General features: G+C 44.0%; 1 protein-coding gene and 1 long non-coding RNA gene across 3 annotated transcripts in view; one reads left to right on the top strand and one right to left on the bottom strand.

Annotated features, from left to right (window-relative positions):
• The first annotated feature begins 1,877 nt into the window (after positions 1 to 1,877).
• Positions 1,878 to 14,887, top strand: LOC308482741 (arylacetamide deacetylase-like 4). Of its 2 annotated transcripts, none has more exons than XM_081016217.1 (4): positions 1,878 to 1,998; positions 7,231 to 7,447; positions 8,517 to 8,580; positions 10,339 to 14,887. In XM_081016217.1, the coding sequence occupies exons 1-4, from the start codon at positions 1,879 to 1,881 to the stop codon at positions 11,117 to 11,119; spliced, it is 1,182 nt and encodes a 393-aa protein (XP_080872343.1). In that variant the 5' UTR covers position 1,878; the 3' UTR covers positions 11,120 to 14,887. The 2 variants fall into 2 exon arrangements, with proteins under 2 accessions (XP_080872343.1, XP_080872342.1); XM_081016216.1 differs by having other exon boundaries at positions 1,907 to 2,155.
• The window catches only part of LOC308482847, a 358,341-nt gene continuing 348,723 nt past the window's right edge, over positions 12,687 to 22,304 (bottom strand). Inside the window, exon 2 of the long non-coding RNA XR_013989456.1 lies at positions 12,687 to 13,453. This is a non-coding gene — a long non-coding RNA (uncharacterized lncRNA). The remainder of the gene's footprint in view (positions 13,454 to 22,304) is intronic.

Genomic DNA, 22,304 nt, shown 5'->3' with positions numbered 1-22,304 from the left:
GCAGGTTGTAGTTAGGAGAAATAAGCCAACTGCTCTAATACTACAGAAATGCTCCTTTGATCTGACTTGTCCTACATTCTATGGAGAATCCATTAGCTCACTAGCACAGGTCTACTATTATTACTTTCTTTTGTAAACAACGAACACTGCCACACAGGCAGTATTTATTTATCGTTTGTTTCAGAAAATGCTTATATTGTTGTGTTTTAAACACACACACCAACCTCAAAGCAGTTTGCAAAAAGATAAAAGAAGAAAATCAAGGCGTGGAGGGGGGTACCTAATATTTTAAAACAATGCAGTGGTTAAAATACAATAGTTAATATACAAAAGCAGATTAAAATTACCTCAACTTCCTAAGCATCTAGGCAGGCTTGTCTAAAGAAGAAGGCAACTGAAATAGTACAGTGAAGGCACCTATAATCTCAATAGACAGGGAGTTCCAAAGTGTAGGTGCTGTGACACTCAACAATTGCAGACTGGGTATTATGTCACCCCCAAAGTGGTGTGGGGTTGCCATACGTCCAGATTTTCCCAAAGACGTCCTCTTTCTCAGGCCTAAAAATTCTATGGGACTGTGCTTTGGGGGACTGAACTCCAGGTTCCCTGAACCTGGATTGGCTGCAGAGGCGGGTACCTGGCCTGACGTGGCTGGCTGTATTGAACCTGGACCTGTTAGACTGCTGGACCACTCACTAGCATTTGCTCTTGGGACTGTGTACATCAGTGGGACTGGTTGCCAGGTACGCTGGGGTTCAGGGCATGCAGGAATCCGGTCCTTATGTAACCAGTGTGTGAACTCCTGTGGCAAGGCTTTACAGGTCCAGGAATGGCTGAAGCTGTCAAACCATCCACACTTGGTCAAAGGCACTTCTAGCCACAGAGACTACCTGAGCTTCCAGTGACAGAGCTGGATGCAGAAGCACCCCAAACTGCGAACCTGCTCCTTCAGGGTGGGTGCATCCTGCGTAGGCAAGATACCATGGTCGATGATATTGAATGCTGATGAGAGAGTAAGAAGCAGGAGCAAGGTTGCACTCCAGTAGTCCCGCTCTCTGCATCAGGGTGACCAAGGCCAATTCAGTTCTATGGCCAGGCTGGATTGGAATGGATCTAAACAGCACGACAGTGCCCATTTTAGATTAGGATCCTACTAATTCCTCCTTAGATCTCACTTGACTTCACTAGGTCTACTCTGAATAGGACTAATGTTGGCTGCAATCTATTATGCTGAAATGACCTCATGAGAAGGATCTGTTCTCTTGTCTTCTATAAAGCAACCTGCACACTAATGGTGATGTCCGTGTATAAATACAGAGAGACACACACTTTCTAGACCTGTGTTTCCCAAACCTGGGTCTCCAGCTGTTTTTGGACTACAACTTCCATCATCCCTAGCCAGCAAGACCAGTGACCAAGGATGATGGGAATTGTATCCCAAAAACAGCTGGAGACCCAAGTCTGGGAAACACTCTTCTAGACTAAGCAGGGATGAGCAATATCTGTGTCCCTGCAGATGATTTTGGACTTCAGCTCCCATGAGCCCCAGCCAGCATGGCCAAGAGCAATGGGAGTTGTAGTCCAGCAACATCTGGAGGGCCACAGGTTCCCCATCCCTGCCCTCTTCATATCTCTGTCTATTTCTCTATATAAACATTTGAGTGCAAATTTAATAAATAATAAAGTTTGGAATATTAATTTCCTTAGAAATGAAGTCCATTTTTCCTATCTAACTTGCTCCCCATTGCAACCTCCTTTGATTTATTGATGAGTAGCTCTTTGTTGTCATATGGGTGTTTTGCATCATGGGCAGAGGTGGAGCCAGGCTGATACTGTCTATTCTAATTTGTCCACCAGACCTTTTGCCCTACGACAAATATGTGTCGAAGCTCTTTCATCGCCTACATAAAGAAACAACTGGTTGACACGCCAGGAGGAGCTGCCATAACCACAGCATTTGCTTTGTCCACAGCAAAGTGGAAGGATGTCCTTTGGCAGGTTCGTAGCATCTGCTCTTGTTACAGTTTGCATCTATCCAGCCTTGTTTCTGGTCTCCACTGTCACCCACTTTGCCCAAGCTGTCTTGCCTCCTGGAATTGACCAGCCATTAAAGCTCCGTCTTTTTCATATTATATTCATCTCCTTGTTCCCTCTGGTAAGTGTTCCTTAATTCTGAGTACTCAGAAGCTCTTAATCTCAGAGTTACAGGTTCAAGCCCCATGTTGGGCAAAAGATTCCTGCACTCCTAAGCCTATTGCGGAATGGTATTATAGCCTCCAGGGTCAGGGGAAGTCTAGCAGTGCCTATTAACTATTTGAGAACATTAGCAGGGTAGGGTTGAACTAGATGTACTCTTGGTCTGAACTGGAATGGGAGGAACTGTCAATTTTGTTTTCTCACCTTTCCAATCTCAACTTCACTCTACTTTTGCCTCAGTTTCTGGTGCATGTTTGCTTGTTCTTTTTAGAAATGTTTTCAAAAAACTTCATGCATATTTTTTAGCTCATTTGCTCATTCTTAGTGTCAGTGAAGTTAATCCTCTTTATTCAAAGAAGCAAAATAGCTCAGGAGGCCAAGTGAGCACAGCAACTCTTCCCCAAAGAGGGGAAGTTCTTGCCCCAATGAAGCTGTTGTGAGGACTGAAGGTCCCTGCCTTCCCACAGATCCCTAAGTCTCTTCCCCCACCCAGGTCCTTCTCAAGCAATCTGAGACTCCATTGCCTTATCTGTCTCTGCTCTGCTCCCTTCATACCTCTTCTGGTCCTGGGAAACCAGGGGAGAAGGAAGCTGATTGCAGCAGGAGGAGAAGACTCGCTGTCTTCTTCAGCAGCCTGCTTGGCCTCCCTCCCTTGTAGCCTTTGCTTCTACCTCTGCTTCTGGACTCTTCCTGCTCACCAAACCCTGTTACCTCTTCAGCTCCCGACCTCTTCTGCTCCCTCTTCTCCCTCTGACCACGTATTGTGGTCCCACTACAACTCTCCAGTGCAAGATAGAGGACCGGATGAACCAGCGAGCTAGTCTTCTTGTGTCCTTACCTGTCACCTTACCTGTTTAGTACAACCCCTATCATCTGCAACCTTCAGCCATGCTGGCTGCAACTGATCTGAGTTGAAATCCTGCCACTGGCTCCCCAAATTTGATCTGTATAATGGAAATGAAATGGAGGGCAAGTTGATGGCAAAACACAAACAGGATTCTGCTTGTTTCAGTTTTCCATTTATTGCAACTCTTTTTTATGCTTTATTGGTTGAAAACTTTATAATGGAAATATGCAATAGATGTTACAGGCAAAATGAGAAATACAAATAAACAATTATTCATTCTTTAACTAATATTTGCTTTTGTAGATTTGACAAGACCTCCAATCTTCCCCTTGCGTTCCCAAATTAAGTTCCTTAAATACGCACTTAAACTTTACTTTCTCTATGTTATTTGACTTACTATAAATTTTATTTTATAAAATTAACCTAGTTACACACCAAAGCTCAAACAAGACGTGCCAATTGATTTTTTGACAGTGTTCTTTTACATATACTCTGTATGTATCCCACTCTCGGATACATTTTTCATCTGTAACATCTCTTAACCTTTCTGATCTCACCAGCTCAGTGTACTCTCTTATTTTGTTTTGCCATTCTAATTTAGATGGAATCTCTCCCTTCCAGCCTTTTGCAATTAGCATACTAGCAGCAACTATAACATACATAAAGACTCTCCTGAACTTTTTGGGGATTTCATTATCCATAATTTCTAGCAGGAAGGCTTCAGGTTTTGGGGGGAAGGAGCAATTGAACATTTTCTTGAGCTCATTATAAATCATTTCCCAAAATTGTCTGATCTTTTTACAGTTCCACCACATGTGGATCCATCAGCCTCCCTGCATTTCCAGCAAGCATTTGTCTTAGATCTGAACATTTTGGCAAGCTTAACAGGCATTAGATGCCACCTGGAAAGCATTTTCATGCAATTTTCTTTTAAATCATAGAAGGGAAAGGTAAAGGGACCCCTGACCATTAGGTCCAGTCATGGCTGACTCTGGGGTTGCAGTGCTCATCTCGCTTTATTGGCCGGCATACAGCTTCTGGGTCATGTGGCCAGAATGACTAAGCCGCTTCTGGTGAACCAGAGCAGCGCACGGAAACACCATTTACCTTCCTGCCAGAGCAGTACCTATTTATCTACTTGCACTTTGACGTGCTTTCGAACTGCTAGGTTGGCAGGAGCAGGGACTGAGCAATGGGAGCTCACCCTGTCGCGGGGATTCGAACCGCCGACCTTCTGATTGGCAAGTCCTAGGCTCTGTGGTTTAACCCACAGCGCCACCTGCATGTTAAATCATAACATGCTGTAATTTTGATTAAAAAAAAATTCTTCCAGTAGCACCTTTAAGACCAACTAAGTTAGTTCTTGGTATGAGCTTTCGTGTGCAAGCACACGTCTTCAGATACACTGAAACAGAAGTTGCCAGATCCTTCTATATAGTGAGAAGGTGGGGAGGGGTATTACTCAGAAGGGTGGTGGGAATGGGAGATTGGCAGATAGCTGGGATGAGCCTGCTGACGACTCTTAACGACTGTAATGGGTCTTACAGGAAAAGGCAAGGGGTGAGAAGGTGAGAAATGGCTTAGTCATGTATAATGGGATAAGAATCCAATGTCTTTGTTCAAACCAGGTTTCTCCATGGTTTTAAGTTTGGTAATGAGTTGCAATTCAGCAGCTTCTCTTTCCAGTCTATTTCTGAAATTCCTTTGTAGTAAAACAGCTACTTTGAGATCTTGTATAGAATGTCCTGGGAGATTAAAGTGTTCTCCTACTGGTTTCTCTGTTTTGTGATTCTTGATGTCAGATTTATGTCCATTTATTCTTTGGCGTAAGGTTTGGCCTGTTTGTCCAATATAGAGAGCTGAAGGACACTGTTGGCATTTGATGCCATACACAATGTTAGATGATGAGCAATTGAATAGTCCCGAGATGGTATGTGTGATGTTGTTGGGGCCAGGATTGGTGTTGTCCGGGTGTATGTGGCAGCAAAGTTGGCATCTGGGTTTATTGCAGGCTCTGGTGCCAGTGTCCGTGTTAAGTCTGGTTGTAGTATTATTGTGGGTTAGGAGTTGTTTAAGATTGGGTGGCTGTCTGTAGGCAATGAAAGGTCTTCCTCCCAGAGCTTGAGAAAGAGAACTGTCATTGTCCAGGAGAGGTTGTAGATCTCTGATGATGCGTTGTACAGTTTTAACTTGGGAGCTGTATGTGATGACTAGAGGTGTTCTGTTATTTTCTTTTTTGGGTCTGTCTTGCAGCAAGTTCTCTCTGGGTATAAGTCTGGCTCTGTTGATCTGTTGTCTAACTTCATCTGCTGGGTATTTTAGTTCTGAAAAGGTTTGCTGTAGATCTCTTAGGTGAGAGTCTCTGTCTGTAGAATTGGAACAGATGCGGCTGTAACGTAGTGCCTGGCTATATACAATGGACTGTTTGGTATGTTTGGGATGGTAGCTAGAGGCATGTAGATATGTTTGTCGGTCAGTTGGTTTACGGTATAAGGTGGTGTCCATGCGCCCATCCTGTATTTTTATAGTAGTGTCCAAAAAATGTATTTCTTGCATAGATTGATTCATTGTAAGGTTGATTGTGGGGTGAAAATCATTAAATTTCTGGTGAAAGGTGTCCAGGGTCTGTTGACCATGTGTCCAGATGATAAAAATATCGTCAATGTATCGCAGATACAAGAGAGGTTTGAGTGGGTAGGAGTTTAGGAAACGTTGTTCTAAATCTGCCATGAAGATGTTGGCATACTGTGGGGCCATGCGGGTGCCCATTGCTGTGCCGCTGATCTGAAGGAACAGGTCATCACCGAATTTGAAGTTGTTGTGGGTAAGGACAAATTGGCAGAGTTTGGTGGCAAGGTCCGCTGTGGTTTTATCTGAAATGGTGTTCCTTATAGCTTGTAAACCATCGTTGTGTGGGATGTTGGTATACAGAGATTCCACATCCATAGTAGCTAGTATAGTGTTGTTGGGAAGATTATTTAAAGATTGTATTTTCCTCAGAAAATCTGTGGTGTCACGTACATAGCTGGGAGCACTGATGGCATATGGTTTCAGAACAGAGTCTATATAACCGGAGACACCCACTGTAATAGTGCCAATACCTGAAATGATGGGGCGTCCTGGATTTCCTGGTTTGTGTATTTTAGGTAGAAGATAGAAAGTTCCTGGTCGAGGTTCTGTTGGTGTGTTGGTGAGGATCTGTTCTTGGATGTGTGGGGGTAGCTCCTTAACAATCTTGTTCAGTTCTTTCTTGTTCAGTTCTTTCTTGTATTCTTGTGTTGGGTCTGAGTCCAATTTTGTGTAAAAGGCGGTATTGGAAAGTTGTCTGTTAGCCTCCTGAATGTAGTCAGCCCCAACAACATCACACATACCATCTCGGGACTATTCAATTGCTCATCATCTAACATTGTGTATGGCATCAAATGCCAACAGTGTCCTTCAGCTCTCTATATTGGACAAACAGGCCAAACCTTACGCCAAAGAATAAATGGACATAAATCTGACATCAAGAATCACAAAACAGAGAAACCAGTAGGAGAACACTTTAATCTCCCAGGACATTCTATACAAGATCTCAAAGTAGCTGTTTTACTACAAAGGAATTTCAGAAATAGACTGGAAAGAGAAGCTGCTGAATTGCAACTCATTACCAAACTTAAAACCATGGAGAAACCTGGTTTGAACAAAGACATTGGATTCTTATCCCATTATACATGACTAAGCCATTTCTCACCTTCTCACCCCTTGCCTTTTCCTGTAAGACCCATTACAGTCGTTAAGAGTCGTCAGCAGGCTCATCCCAGCTATCTGCCAATCTCCCATTCCCACCACCCTTCTGAGTAATACCCCTCCCCACCTTCTCACTATATAGAAGGATCTGGCAACTTCTGTTTCAGTGTATCTGAAGACGTGTGCTTGCACACGAAAGCTCATACCAAGAACTAACTTAGTTGGTCTTAAAAGTGCTACTGGAAGGATTTTTTTTTTTTTTTTTTTTTGACTATGGCAGACCAACACGGCTACCTATCTGTAACTGTAATTTTGATGTCTTCCTTCCAGAGTCTCTCCCAACTTTCCATGTAGATGTTGCAGCAGCGGCGGTTCCATTTATTGCAACTCTATAGTCATCTGACCTTCTCAAGCAAATAGTTCACATCTTTTTTTTTTCTTTTTCTTTTTGCAAACAGGGAGCAATTGGGAAGAAACTGGGACTGTTCTCTGTTTTGGATCTTTTGAGACTTGTAGCAAATGGAATCCCACTCTCCCCGGATGCATCCCTTCTAATTCAGAACCAGCAGTTTGACGAGGTGCCGGTCAGGGTTTATCAGCCTAAGAAAACAACTACTGGGAAAAGGAAAGCTTTTGTTTTTATTCATGGAGGGGCTGGTGTCTTTGGAAGTCCTGGTAAGAAAAAAAGGCTTCTTTAGATGACGACTGAGCAAACAAAATTACAGAGTGTTCTTTTTAGGTCAAAACAAAAATGAAACCCCATCAGTGCTGTGCTACATTTTTGGGTGATTTAGTTTTTTCAGTTGGCGGGGGGAGCTGCAGAGGTGTGCTGAAAAAGTTGCGACCTACCCTTAAGGTCCAACTCTTTCTTTCTCTCCACTGGAGGTTTTTAAACAGAGGTTGGATGGCCGTCTGTCAGGGATTCTTTAGCTGTGATTCCAGCTTTTCAGGGGGTTGAACTAGGTGATCCCTGGGATCCCTTCCCGCTCCATGATTCTATGATTCATTCACACCCTGCATATTCTGCTTGTCTGCCCTGCTTTTGTAGAAGCATATTACTTATCGACTGCCTATCCCTAAGCCACACCCCTTCTCCTTAGGCCACATCTTTCCCTTGCTCTGCTCCATGCTCTCCTCAAATATACGGAGATAGCTCACTCAGTAGAGCATGAGACTCTTAAGCTCAAGGTCACGGGTTCACGTCCCATGTTGGGCAAAAGAGTCCTGCAGTGGGTTGGACTAGATGACACTCATGGTCCCTTCCAACTGCACACTTCCATGATCCTAAGTGTCCTGAACTGTGATGAAGCTTTCTGCTTGACTATCTGCACGGACCTCTAAGTCTGTAGGCTACATTTCAGCCAGAGTTAGGCTACAGCAGTACAAATGTAAGATCTTTGTCCATTGCTCCACCTAATTTGTTTGTTTGTCTGGTTGTTGGATGTTTGCATCAGGCCCTCCCCACCACCCTTAGCCTGTGCCCTCTAATAATAATTACCCAGCCACTCTGGGCAGCTTCCAACAAAGATTAAACATACATTAAAACATGAGTCATTAAAAAGTTCCTTAAACAGGGCTGCCTCCTAGAAGGTTTCCTAAGAGGGAATCTAGGACCTGGGCTGAGAATAAAAGATCCCCCTACCCCTCGCTTTAGGACATCACCTGGGCATCTCTCTGAAAACTCTTTAAGGGGCTATAGTTGGTTTGATTGACCTTGTATGTATTGCAACTGTCTCACTTTTAGAGGGCTACGAGAGATTATTGCGGCATATTGCCAAGGAATGTGGAGTGGTGGTTGTAGCTGTTAGGTAAGTGCCATTTCCATCTTGCCATTGCTCCCTGATTACGCTCTTAAAACCCAAGGCATTGCAACACCTGTGGCGAAACACCCATTGCTGCACCTGCAATGGGAATGCAAGCTGCTAAAGGAGTCTCCCCTGCTCTCCTCAGCAATAGGGGAAGCGTTCCAGAGAGATCTGTTGCTAGTCCCCCTAGAGACAAGGGAGACCAGTGGCAAAGCTGCATGCAGGAATGGGTTTGCTGCCCCTTCAGGGTTGCCGCCTGAGGCAGCCATCTCACCCAGCCTCATGTGTAGGTTGACTCTGGTGAGGTGGCCGATCAGATGTCTGTGGGAACCAGCAAGAAGGATTTGAGGATATAAAAGCACTCTGGCCTTCTGTGGGTCTTCCAGCAAGTCCTATTCAGAAGCATTGCTACGTCCAACTATGGAAGCAGAGCGGAGACATCTTGGAGCGTAGCCCTCAATAGCCCCCTCCTCTATTAATTTGTGCAATCTTCTTTTAAAGCCATCCAAGATGGTGGCCATCACTGCCTCCTGTGGGATAGCATTCCGTAGATTAACTATGGACTGCGTGAAGAGCCCTTCCAACATTCAGCTTCATTGAATGTCTACGAGTTCTAGCGTCACAAGAGAGCGAGAAAAACCTTTCTCCATGTTTTATCTCTTACCTTGTAAGAGCCAGCTGTGACCATCAAACTCGCTCTCTAGCCTGTCTGCATCTCCCTCCTCACACCGAGGTTTTCTGTTTCATAGCTTAAAAATGGAACATATGTGCCTTTGCCAGACCTTACTACGGATGCAGGTGGCGCTGTGGTCCAAACCACTGAGCCTATTGGGCTTACCGATTGGAAGGTTGGCAGTTTGAATCCCCTTGATAGAGTGAGCTCCTGTTGCTCTATCCCAGTTCCTGCCAACCTAGCAGTTAGAAAGCACACCAGTGCAAGTAAATAAATAAGTACCGCTGTGGCGGGAAGGTAAAGGGCATTTCTGTGCGCTCTGATTTCCATCACGGTGTTCCATTGCACCAGAAGCAGTTTACTCATGCTGGACACATTACCCTGAAAGCTGTCTGTGGACAAACACCAGCTCCCTCGGCCTGAAAGCAGAGATGAGCGCCGCACCCCACAGTTGCCTTTGATTGGACTTAACCATCCAGGGGTACTTTACCTCACCCCCCTTTACTGGGTTCATGGTATGTTTTCTGAACCAGGATGTTTATTTAAAAGAGAGACCAAATGTTTCTGAGTACTCAAGATCACCTCCATGCCCATGGCTGCACTGCTCTTGGAGGATCAGCCCCTAGTTCTAATTTCAGTACCTCTACCACCAATTGAAAGGGATGCAGGTGGTGCTGTGGGTTAAACCACAGAGCCTAGGGCTTGCCGATCAGAAGGTCGGTGGTTCTAATCCCCACAACGGGGTGAGGTCCCATTGCTCAGTCCCTGCTCCTGCCAACCTAGCAGTTTGAAAGCACGTCAAAGTGCAAGTAGATAAATAGGTACTGCTCCGGCGGGAAGGTAAAAGGTGTTTCCGTGCGCTGCTCTGGTTCGCCAGAAGTGGCTTAGTCATGCTGGCCACATGACCCAGAAGCTGTACGCCGGCTCCCTCGGCCAATAAAGCGAAATGAGCACCGCAACCCCAGAGTCGGCCACGACTGGACCTAATGGTCAGGGGTCCCTTTACCTTTACCACCAATTGAAAACAGGATAATAATTCTTCTGCACATATGAGAAGAAGCAATGACACCCCTTTTTCTTCTCTCCAGGTATGGGCTTGGTCCAGAGAACCCTTACCCAAACCAGTATGTCGAATGTCTCAGGGCCATTGTCTACTTCATGAGGAATGTTGCTGATTATCATGTGGACTCCTCCCGTATTATTGTTGGGGGGGACAGCTGTGGGGCCAATTTTGCCACCCGGCTTTGCCAGTTGCTGGTGGACAGAAAAGATCTCCCCAAGATTCATGCCCAGATGTTGCTTTATCCAGCACTGCAGGGAATGGACTTCAACCTGCCTTCCTATCAGCAGAACAGCCAGGTACCTATCTTGTTCAGGCAGGTGGTAGGCCATTATATATGCCTTTACCTGAATAAGAATACTTCCCTTGCGAATGACGTCCTGGAAGGCTGCCATGTTCCTGAGCATATCAGACTGAAGTACCAGAAATGGGTAAATGGAGACCTCATTCCTGAAGAATTCAAAGTCAGAGGCTACAAACCGCAAGACCCCAAAATATGTAAATTTAAACCTAAGGTGTATGAAGAAATGAAACAACTATTGGAGTTGACGTTTTCACCACTTTTTGCTGAAGATGCTGTCATCTGCAAGCTTCCACAGACATACATTTTGACCTGTGAGTTTGATGTGCTTAGGGATGACGGGCTTCTGTACAAGAAGCGGTTAGAGGACAATGGTCTGTCTGTAAAATGGGTCCATCTTGCAAATGGCTTTCATGCGGTGGCCGTTTGTTTCGGCTATGGGAATCTGTCATTTCCGACGGCAGATCAGATTGCGGAAAGTGTAGTGGAATTCGTCAAATCTTTATAAGGCAAAGGGACAAGGAAACAAATTGTCTTGTCCCACCCTCTCCTGAATTGTTGAGCCCACATTACATCTCTAAAGAAATGGTGTTGGCTAAGGCCCCCTGCCACTCACCAAACTCCCCCCCTAAACAAATGGTGTAGTACAAATGGTTGCATCCCATTAAATCCAACACAGAGTAGACCTATTGAGATGAATGTACCTAAGTTAGTCATGCTCACCAATTTCAGTGTGTCTACTCCGACTAGGGCTATCATAATAGAAACCAAATTGTTGGCATACATCTGTCTCGGGAGACAATGGAAGAGTGTGCCTTTGATTGTGAGGTCAAACTGTTGGAAGGTCGCAGTGCCTGCTGTGGCTGTAGGGACCGATGCAGGAGAGACATGTTTTGTTGCATCTGGGGCAGATGGAGGCATCTGGTTGTGCTGCTGTAGATACACCATGGTGTTTCTTCTCTCTGAGCTTCTCCCAGGGAACATTCATCCTCTGGTCACTGCTATGGACACAACCTGACTGTCTGTCTCCAGGCACTGTCTGTCTCCAGGCACTGTGGTTGTCTGCAAGGGATTATCACATGGATGGGTTGATGTTGCCAACCTTCACAAGTTTTTTTGGGACTGTCCTGCCATGGGATACCCCAAATCCTCCTGAGACAGTGCATGTGGAAGGTGTTGTGGCATTGCTTGACTCACTTCCATAAAGCAGCATGCTCAACACACAAGCGGTCCTGTATACGTGAAGGAGCGTCTCCACTCCCATCATTCAGCCCGGACACTGAGATCCAGCACCGAGGGACTTCTGGCAGTTCCCTCATTGTGAGAAGTGAGGTTACAGGGAACCAGGCAGAGGGCCTTCCTGGTAGTGGCACCCGCCCTGTGGAACACCCTCCCATCAGATGTGAAGGAAATAAGCAGCTATCCTGTTTTTAAAAGACATCTGAAGGCAGCCCTGTTTAGGGAAGTTTTTAATATTTAATGCTTTAATGTTTTTAACACTCGGTTGGGAGCTGCTCAGAGTGGCTGGGGAAACTCAGCCACATGGGCGGGTTAATAAATTATTACTATTATTACTATTATTATTATTATTATTATTATTATTATTATTATTAGCTTGGTAGACCTTCATCTTGATATTGGATGTTAGTATCATATTCCCCCATACCCTTTTGGAGAGGTGAGTCATTGCCATAATTGCCTTGCCAATATGCTTGTCCAGCTAAGCATCGATGGAGAGGTTGCTGGTTATGGTGGAACCCAGCTAGACAAATTTGTCTGCCATCTTGCCTACTCTGAGCTAACATAATATAAACCAAACAATGCATTATTTATTCAGGACAAAACAAGGATTTCTTTCACCCAGGTCAAAGACTCAGATCAGCACCATCCCATGTGTGATTGCATGCACATGTACACACACACACACACACACACACACACAGCTCAACAAGTTTGTTCTTGAAAGGCATAAAAAGTAGGTAATATGATATTTGAATACACACAAACACACACAATTTTTATTGGTTTCCAACATAATTTAAGCAACAAAATATCCAACAGGATATTTGGGGGTGAATAGGAGTCGCAGGGGAGGGTGCCTGGGAAGGGAGGACAGGGCAGAAGAGAAGCCCAGACAGTAAGATAGTTGGGAGGCTGAGAGCAGCTATGGCGCCTTCTGAAGGCTTCACTCCGGGCAAAATTCCTGGCTAAAATGCCCTTAGTTATGCCACCGATTTATTTCTTTAACATATTCCTATCTGCCTTTTTCCCAAACTGGGATTCAAGGAAGCTTCCAACATATGAGAAACATTATAAAATACAAAGCAATAAAAACAAGCTAGTTATAAGCAATAATTAAAATAATGTACATAAAGAGCACATTTAGAACCAGCAATCAAATTATAACTTGCCCTGACAGCAGCCTGGCAGTTAGCATTGTCTGCTCCTTAGTTTCCAAAGGCTTCTTGGAACAAGGAGGTCTAATCCTGCCAGCAGAAGTATAACGAGGAGCAAACCAGTCTAAGAGCATTTCAGGGAGGGGATTCTGCAACACAGGAGCGGCCTCAGAAAAGGCTTTCCTTTGTGTCACCGCCCACTGTGCCTCTGATGTTGGCTGGACTAACAAAAAGGTGATCACCTGGGCAGGTTCATACAGGGAATCTTTCAGGTAGCATGGGATAAGGTATTGATCCATCAGTCCCAAGCCTGCCTTGAGCATCAGAGCCTACCTGCAAATGCTAATGTGTAATCCAGTGGTTCTCAAAGTGTGTGATATACCACACTGGTGTGGCAAGAGAGGATGGCAGGAATAATAATAACAACAATAATTTATTATTTATACCTCGCCCATCTGGCTGGGTTTCCCCAGCACTCTGGGCGGCTTCCAAGAGAATATTAAAATACAATAGTCTGTTAAACATTAAAAGCTTCCCTAAACAGGACTGCCTTCAGATGTCTTCTAAAAGTCTGGTAGTTGTTTTTCTCTTTGACATCTTGTGGGAGAGCGTTCCACAGGGTGGGTGCCACTACCAAGAAGGCCCTCTGCCTGGTTCCCTGTAACTTGGCTTCTCACAGTGAGGGAACCACCAGAAGGCCCTCGGTGCTGGACCTCAGTGTCTGGGCAGAATGATGGGGGTGAAGAACGATCAAAGAAACATTTAAATATTTCAGTGTAGTACAGTGTAGTATCAAAATAATTTAGTTTAGCTGAAGAATATGGAGAGATGCTGTATCTTTTCGAAATCAAATACTGCTAGGAGATTTTTCTTTTTGTTTCCAGAGTATTTCTTACCAATTAAAAAATTGGTTTTGCATGAGCAAATTCTTATTCTGAAAGTGCGACCCAGAGAAAAATGTCTGAGGACCAGTGATGTAATCCTTTCATTCCTGCATTACAGGGACTTGGACTAGATGACTCTCAGGGTCTGCAATTCTGTGAACCTTTCTGCTTTCAGACAACAGTGTGAAGAAACAAACACCTGCCTTTGTTTGCAAATTAAATTAAATTAGTTGCACCATTGTTTGGGAAACATATGTGGGACTAGCATTGGGAAATGCAATTTAAACCAGTGATTAATAGGATGAGTAAGATTGCTACATTGTGAGAACTGTGGGTTCTTAACTGCTGCAACAAATGCAGCAAATGAATGGACTAATTTGCTTGTATATCCATAAACACTTCATAATTCTTTAAATTGACCTTTTATCTTGCTTGATTTTATTTATTTGTTTGTTTGTTTCCTGCTTTTCGTCTGGGATAGCTCAGTCAGTAGGGCATGAGACTTCATGTCAGGGTCACGGAATCGAGCCCCACGCTGGGCAAAAGATTCCTGCATTACAGGAGGTTGGACTAGATGACCCTGGTGGTCCCTTCCAACTCCATGATTGTAAAATAATCCCAAAGTGGGTTACAGTAAAGCAAAATGGGCCATATCCAACTTAGTCCCACTCAAGCTAGACCCATCACAATTACTCAAATGGGTTAAGCCGACATGCATTTTCAAATGTTGTTTTCTTCTTTGGATAATGTATATGTTTAACTACTGGTTTTCTTTTTCTTTTTTAAAATGTTTTTATTAACAATTTCAACATAACAAATGATAAAAACATATCATATTCATTATTTCTCCCCTTTCCCCCCTTCAAACCCTCCCCCCCAGAGACTTCCCTCAGCTCCTCTCTCTGATTTCTCAACACATATTATTCTCTGCATGCTACAAAATTATACATATCCTTACCGTTATCAACCAATAAATTTGTGTGTGTTTATTCAAAATCTGCTAAGGAGCCCAATTCATTTTGTTGTCTTTTTAGATATTGTAAAAAGCTCCCATTCTTCCTTAAAATCACAATTGACCTTGTCCTGCAATTTGTATGTCAATTTAGCCAGCTCTGTGCAGCTCATCAATTTTTCTTGCCACTGTTCTTTCGTTGGGATTTCCTCATTCTTCCATGCTATCAAAACTGTTGCCGCTGTTGTCGCATACATAAATAAGCTTCTGGTTTTTTTTACAAATGTCATTTTAAACATTTTTTTCAGCTCAAACTACTGGTTTTCTTCATATTTGGAATCAGCTTGCTTTTAGCTTCTTGTGAGATATAATTTCCAAGTGTATTTTATGCTTAATGTAAAATATGCTTAGTGGTTTCAACAATCAAGCATGGTACAAATCTTGTTAAATAGATAGCTGAACTTAAGTTACATGTGCCCATTCCTTTCAGTGGGTTGATAGCATTTCTCTATAAGCAGGCCTTTGGCTAGTTAACATTCAATGGCCTTTTCAAATGCGGGGGGCGGGGGGAGAGAAGGATATTGGTTTATTTTAGTTTTAGTTTTAATATGTATTTTGTGTTCCCGTTTTGTATTTTTATGTTGTGAACCGCCCAGTGACCTTCAGATGAAGGATGACATACACATCATAATTGTAATCATAATCACAAACACAATCATAAACATATACAGTGGTACCTCAGGTTAAGTACTCAATTCGTTCCAAAGGTCTGTTCTTAACCTGAAACTGTACTTAACCTGAAGCACCACTTTAGCTAATGGGGCCTCCTGCTGCCACACGCCGCCGGAGCACGATTTCTGTTCTCATCCTGAAGCAAAGTTCTTAACCCGAGGTACTATTTCTGGGTTAGCGGAGGCTGTAACCTGAAGCGTATGTAACCTGAAGCGTCTGTACCCCGAGGTACCACTGTAGATGATTTAATGCTCAGGTCTGTGTGACACAATAATGCACCTCCAAACTTGGCAGCTAGTAAAAGTGTGCATGGTCAAACAGCCAGTTTGCTCTGTGCGGAGCTTCCTGTATACAGTGGTACCTCGGGTTAAGTACTTACCGTAATTCGTTCCAGAGGTCCGTACTTAACCTGAAACTGTTCTTAACCTGAAGCACCACTTTAGCTAATGGGGCCTCCTGCTGCTGTCGTGCCGCTGGAGCACGATTTCTGTTCTCATCCTGAAGCAAAGTTCTTAACCTGAAGCACTATTTCTGGGTTAGCGGAGTCTGTAACCTGAAGCGTATGTAACCTGAGGTACCACTGTATGTGAAAGTCTGGAGACACAGAAATATTTGCCACTAGGTGCCGCCAAAGAACTAACAAAAGTTAAGCATGCTCCTTATATTCCGCCTAAAAGCAAGCACGTGTGGGAACTACATTCTCATATTCAGGAAATGCAGAAATACAACCCATGAATTGTTGTTGGAGCCTGGGGTCTACTCCCTCTCCTTTTCCACTGCCCTCCACAAGTTGGAGGACAACTGTAATGATAGTGTTTGTAACTTATTGACACTCCCTTAGTGTTAAGGACGTGGAGATTTGGGGACTTCCCTTGCATCAACATGACCTGGCCAGTTCTTCAGGCAGTTAGCTTCCATTCTTGCAGAAGGTCTTTGAGGCTCCTCTGAATAAAGCTCTCTTTATGAACCTATTCCTTGTTCTTGGTGCCTGTTATTGGACCCATGAACATCACATGGTGTCAGAAGGTGGAGAATAAGGGTTGCATTAACCGGCAGCCAGTTTCTGGTTGCAGGGCTACAAATAGAAGATAAGAAGCTGCAGCAGCCATGCCCAGTGGCAGTAATAAAGCATTCATAGATACTGTCAGGTCTTTGCAAACATGGGAATGTTGTAGCCTTGCTCCAGCCTACAAGTGTCAAGGGCTATTGGACATAACTGGAAGAAGTCTGGACAAAGGTTTGAACTGCACCTGGCAGCAAAATGGTTAAGATCATATCCTTCATGTGGTGGGAGAGCAGGCTCTAAACAGCTGTCAAAAGGTCTATCAAAACTGAGACCAGCAAATATCAAAGTTACTGGTTATTGTGCAACACATATTCCAATACTGACGAGATGCATTGCAAGTACACAAATGCCACATACAACTTGTTTCTTATTGTACTGAAGAAAGTGATACCCATCCTAGGTCTAGCAGCCTGTGGAAACATATATTTGCATTACAGGACCATACTGAACAGGGGTATGAGATTCTTATAGCTGAATGCCAGGACTTGTGTGTTGGTTAGGCTGCTTGCCAGGTGAACACTCCACCCAGATTAATAAGGCATTGCCCTCCAGTTGCTCAGCCATGCAGGAAAGTGCTATTTGCTCTTCAAGACAAAACTACAAACTGAGATTGTTGTTGTTGTTAAAATTTGTATACCGCCCTTCATCCATAGAGCTCAGGACAGTTCACAGGGTAAGAGGACTTGGAAGTAATTAAGAAAATAAATGAACCAACTGGCTGATTGAGACTTGTGGGAAAAGCATAATGGCCACGTGTGTATATGCTTAGTTTCAAGAGATCTCAGCAATCGTAAGAGAACTCTTTGAACTGCCAACTAGAGAGGAGATAATGATGCAGTTTGCAAATGCACTTTTAAAAAATGCAAACTGGGTGCCTTTTCAGGATCCTGGCAACTGAAGTTAACAGCTCATAATTATGGGCAGTATAGATTTTTATTATTGCCATTTGCATTTGCACCCAAAGTCTATCATAAAACCATACATATTCTCTATGAGCACATCACTGGGGTGGCTATCTTTGTGGAGGCCATTATCATTTGGAGTGCAACTAAGGAAGAGCATGATCAACAGCTCTAGGTAAAGGTAAGGGGACCCCTGACCATTAGGTCCAGTTGTGACTGACTCTGGGGTTGCAGCGCTCATCTCGCTTTATTGGCCGAGGAGCCGGCGTACAGCTTCCGGGTTATGTGGCCAGCATGACTAAGCTGCTTCTGGCGAACCAGAGCAGCGCATGGAAATGCCATTTACCTTCCCGCCGGAGTGGTACCTATTTATCTACTTGCACTTTGACGTGCTTTCGAACTGCTGGGTTGGCAGGAGCAGGGACCGAGCAATGGGAGCTCACCCCATTGCAGGGATTCGAACAGCCAACCTTCTGATTGGCAAGTCCTAGGCTCAGTGGTTTAACCCACAGCGCCACCCGCGTCCCTGCAACTAAGTGCAACTAAGTGCAACTAAGGAAGAGCATGATCAACAGCTCTAGCAAGTCCTCAATACTGTGAGAGCCTGAACCCTCAAGCTGAACAGGGATAAACGTATTTTTGGTGTTAGAAAATATGATATTTATAGGAGCCGTTTTTTCTGATGAAGTTGTGAAACAAGCACAAATAAAATAATGGTTATAAACATGATGCATGTGTCTAGAGGACATTTGCCATTACTTACTACAATGTTCACTATATGCAGACCCAGGAAATCAATTCATAAAACCCATTTTCACGAAGGAAGCAAATCTAACCAGGGTGGGGTGGTTCAAATGGCTCTGTGACTTATAAGGTGGCTCTCTATGCCCTGGCAGCTAGGACGATTAGGAAGGAAGAACTGGATGGGCTAGCAGTCAATTGCAAAGGGGACTCTGAGATCTAATCTGCACAGTTTATTTGTGTAATGAGAACTTTTGGTGGATTTGACCATGGTTTTTTTGCCTATGTAGTGACTACTGTTTCTCTCTCCCCCCCCCCCCTCCTCATTTTGGCTAGTGCAATAAAATATCTGAAAATTATATATATATGCCATGCTCAACATTCAAAGAAGTATGTTCAAAGATTTGAGGGGGCAGAGATTACCTTGGGGGGGGGGATACCCCTAATTTATCCACGGCAACGAAACTTCTTTGGCAGCTTCTGGAAGTGAAAAATGAATGGTGCTGGGATGCAGAACAGAAGGCTTCCAGGAATGTTTTGAAGCAACACCATAGAAGACAGCTGGTGTTAAAGTTTACTGACCAACTAGACCTATCCAGATTTCAGCAGCTGTCTCACGGTCAAATGAAAAATTATAACAACTCAATCAGGAAACCGATAAAGACCCATCACTGTAGATCCGGAAACATGTGTGATTTGAGATTCTTCAAATTGCGGGCATGAACTCACAGTGATAGATGACATTGTCTTCAATCGAAACTAAGTGGTGATAACTAGTAGCCTCTGTAAAGAAATGTTACAACTAATCCGTGAGATCATTGTGGCATTAGGAGGTGCCCAAGAGGTGATGTATTAGCCTAGGATTAAGAAGGAAATAGCAGCCATTGTAGGAGGTTGTTCCACCTTCTTAAAGTGCAACTCACAGCAACAAGCAGAGCAAGATGATGAATTGGGGCCTACTAGAAGATAGGAACTGACTTATTCTCATGCCATTCCAAGGACTACCTGATAGTAACAGATCTCTCCAGAAATATGCACACTGCAAAGTACCAGCACTTAATCAGTGATTGCCAGCCAACCAGATGCATGCCCTCCGACATTTCTCTGAAGAAAAGAGGAATGTCCTGTTCCATAATAATTCCACTCTGGGTGACTTCCAACATATATAAAAACATAATAAAACATTAAACATTTTTTAAAAAAACTTCCCTACACAGGGCTGCTTTCAGATGTCTTCTAAATGTTGTATAGTTACTTATCTCCTTGACTTGGGGGTCACATAACTCCATACCCTCCAGTGAAAATAGGGACGTCCTACCATACCATCCAACATTTCTCTGATGAAAATAGGGATGTCCTAAGACAAAAGACCCTGATGTTGGGAAAGACTGAGGGCACAAGGAGAAGGGGACGATAGAGGACAACATGGTTGGACAGTGTTCTCGAAGCTACCAGCATGAGTTTGACCAAACTGCGGGAGGCAGTGGAAGACAGGAGTGCCTGGCATGCTCTGGTCCATGGGGTCACGAAGAGTCGGACACGACTAAATGACTAAACAACAACAAGGCAAAGAGGAACATTCCAATATCAAATAAGAAACCAGGACAGCTTTTGTATATTCAGGAGTGACCCTGGAAAATAGGGACACTTGGAGGGTCTGCAGTTGCTTTCTTGACAGCATGAAAGCAAGACATCAGCTCTATACGCAATATCAGCTCTATGCTTCTGTAGTGGGGAAGGAGAACAGAAAAAACACACATCTGGCAACCAATGCACCCCTTTGGTTTCAAATAGTACATGGGTAGAAATGTATACTTGATTCTGACCAAACTAGACCCCCTAGAGCACAATATATAGCAGGAGGCTTAGTCTGGTCAGAACTGAGTACAGTGGTTCCTTTGTTGTCGAACGGCTTGGCTCCCAAACAAACTTGCTACCGAACGTCGTAAACCCGGAAGTGAGTGTTCCGGTTTGTGAACGTTTTTTGGAAGCCGAACATCCGACGCAGATTCCATGGCTTCCAATTGAGTGTAGGAAGCTCCTGCAGCCAATCAGAAGCTGTGCCTTGGTTTTCGAATGGTTCTGGGAGTTGAACGGATTAAGTTTGACAACCAAGGTTCCACTGTATACACTTTTAGAGTTAACGCTAAATACATTACTTCTGGTAAATGAACCACCATAGCTGCTAGAGGGCTGTGGAAATTTGTGTCCTGGGCTTCTTAGACTCGACTACCCATGTACCATTTGAAACCAAAGGAGCACATTGGTTGCCAGATGTGAAATATGCAGTATACTGCCTCCGATAGTAAAAGTAGTACCCTTGTCCAGTAGGCGGCAGTCATTGTTGCTACTAGCCACTCATTCTTTTGAAAGAAAATCTGTGCATCCTTATTATTAACAGGCTGTTGAAGGATGATTGCTCAAACTATGCAGTGATAGAAGGAAAGGTTTGATAAGAGAATATACGGATACTGAAGACTGGAGGAGGATCCCAGAGGATCAACTGTAGGGGGAGCTCTTTGTGCTGCACCGAGGTCCAACTTGGACCCTGAAGTCCAAGGCTCAGATGGTGTGGGCCTCCCAGATGCATCAGGTAGGACACTGTGGGAAGCAGGATGCCTATGTAGTTTGGTCTTTGATGTTATTAAGCAGGGTAGCTCTTGGACTCATATGTCATCTGCACTAAGCCTTTGAGAAAATGCCCTTAGGAGGCTCCTTGAACAGTTGCATAATTGGAAGCTAAACCTGCTGGGTCTCTTTTGGAGGTGAGGGTGGATGTGCATTATATTCTTCCAGTCACTCCCAACATCCCTGCAATGTCACTGAAATGCAAGTATATTCCGGCATCACAAAGATTATACACACTAATATTAATTATTACAATTTTATGAATGCAGGAATCATGTTTCAGATAAGTCCCGAGGCAACCTGCAAGCATGCAATAAAAACAGCTTAAATAAGTTTAAGAATAGTACAAACAAAATCTAAGATTGGCTTTAAAAAAATAACACAAAGAAACACTCAAGGCAGAGACCTAATCACACACACACCCCACACTGATGGAAAAGATAAATGATCTACATTTGTTTCCAGAAAGATCAGATAGTGGATCTCAAGAAGGATGCTGTTCCATTAGGGTTGTCAGGTCATGATCATCCTGAGAATTCAAGGCCTAAACCTGAAACCTGGGAGTTGCTGTGGGCAACAGAGGCAGCAGAACCTAACTCCTGCTGCCGCTCTTCACATATTCTGCTCACTTCTGCCACCCTGCACTAGATGCACAGTCAGACTCATAACCCCATCCTCCCTTTGAGCCTAGCTCAGTTCTTTTCCTTTCTCTGCACTCCCTCTGAGCCCTGGAGTCAGAGGTTAATTGGGAAAAGGGAGGAGGGCAGGCTCCCTGGAGTATCTATGCAACAATTTGCAGAGGCGGAGGTTAATTGGGTCTATGCAGTAATCTGCAGTTGACACCTGCCAGGCTGAAGCTACATGCACAGTCTACTTATTTTTTAAAAAATGGCATTATCATCCACTTGGAGAGTCAAGCCCTCCACCTGCGACCTGGAAAGGGACAGGCTAATTTTGAGACTTCAGCTCAGTCCTGGAGGTCTGGCAACCCTATGTTCCATAACACAGAGGAATGGGAGTGGTTGTGGCGTGGACTTTTTCTATTTAAGGGACTGTGTTACAAGCATATGCTTTTGGGGACCACAGTCCACTTTCTCAGATGCATGGGATGCCATCCTAAATTGGCAAGTATATGAATGTGGCCCTCTTGGCTTCTCTGTGTGGCCCTTCGAACTCTCTCCAGACCACACATCTCACCAGCTCTGTTCCAGGTCCTCCATGAGTGACTAAACTATGTCTCTGTACTGTGGAAATTCCTCTTCCATTTGTTTGTTTTCTGTCCTTTGCCCTAATATTAGAGGGCGGTTTACAGCATAAAATGTAATATTATGTTCTCAAACAAGGTTGCAAGTCCTTGCCTTTCCCCATAATCTAAATTACCCCTGGAGCTGG

This window comes from Podarcis pityusensis (genome assembly GCF_964106645.2).
Source record: "Podarcis pityusensis genome assembly, chromosome: 8".
NCBI lineage: Eukaryota > Metazoa > Chordata > Lepidosauria > Squamata > Lacertidae > Podarcis > Podarcis pityusensis.
This window is presented reverse-complemented; position numbering and strand designations above follow the sequence as displayed.

What these genes read in the sequence shown, in the direction of transcription:
- LOC308482741 (XM_081016216.1), top strand. Translation starts at nt 1,985, where the DNA reads ATGTCCTTTGGCAGGTTCGTAGCATCTGCTCTTGTTACAGTTTGCATC. An exon ending in TGGTGTCTTTGGAAGTCCTG is followed by an intron (nt 7,448 to 8,516) that starts GTAAGAAAAAAA and finishes TCTCACTTTTAG; the next exon opens with AGGGCTACGAGAGATTATTG. An exon ending in GTGGTGGTTGTAGCTGTTAG is followed by an intron (nt 8,581 to 10,338) that starts GTAAGTGCCATT and finishes TCTTCTCTCCAG; the next exon opens with GTATGGGCTTGGTCCAGAGA.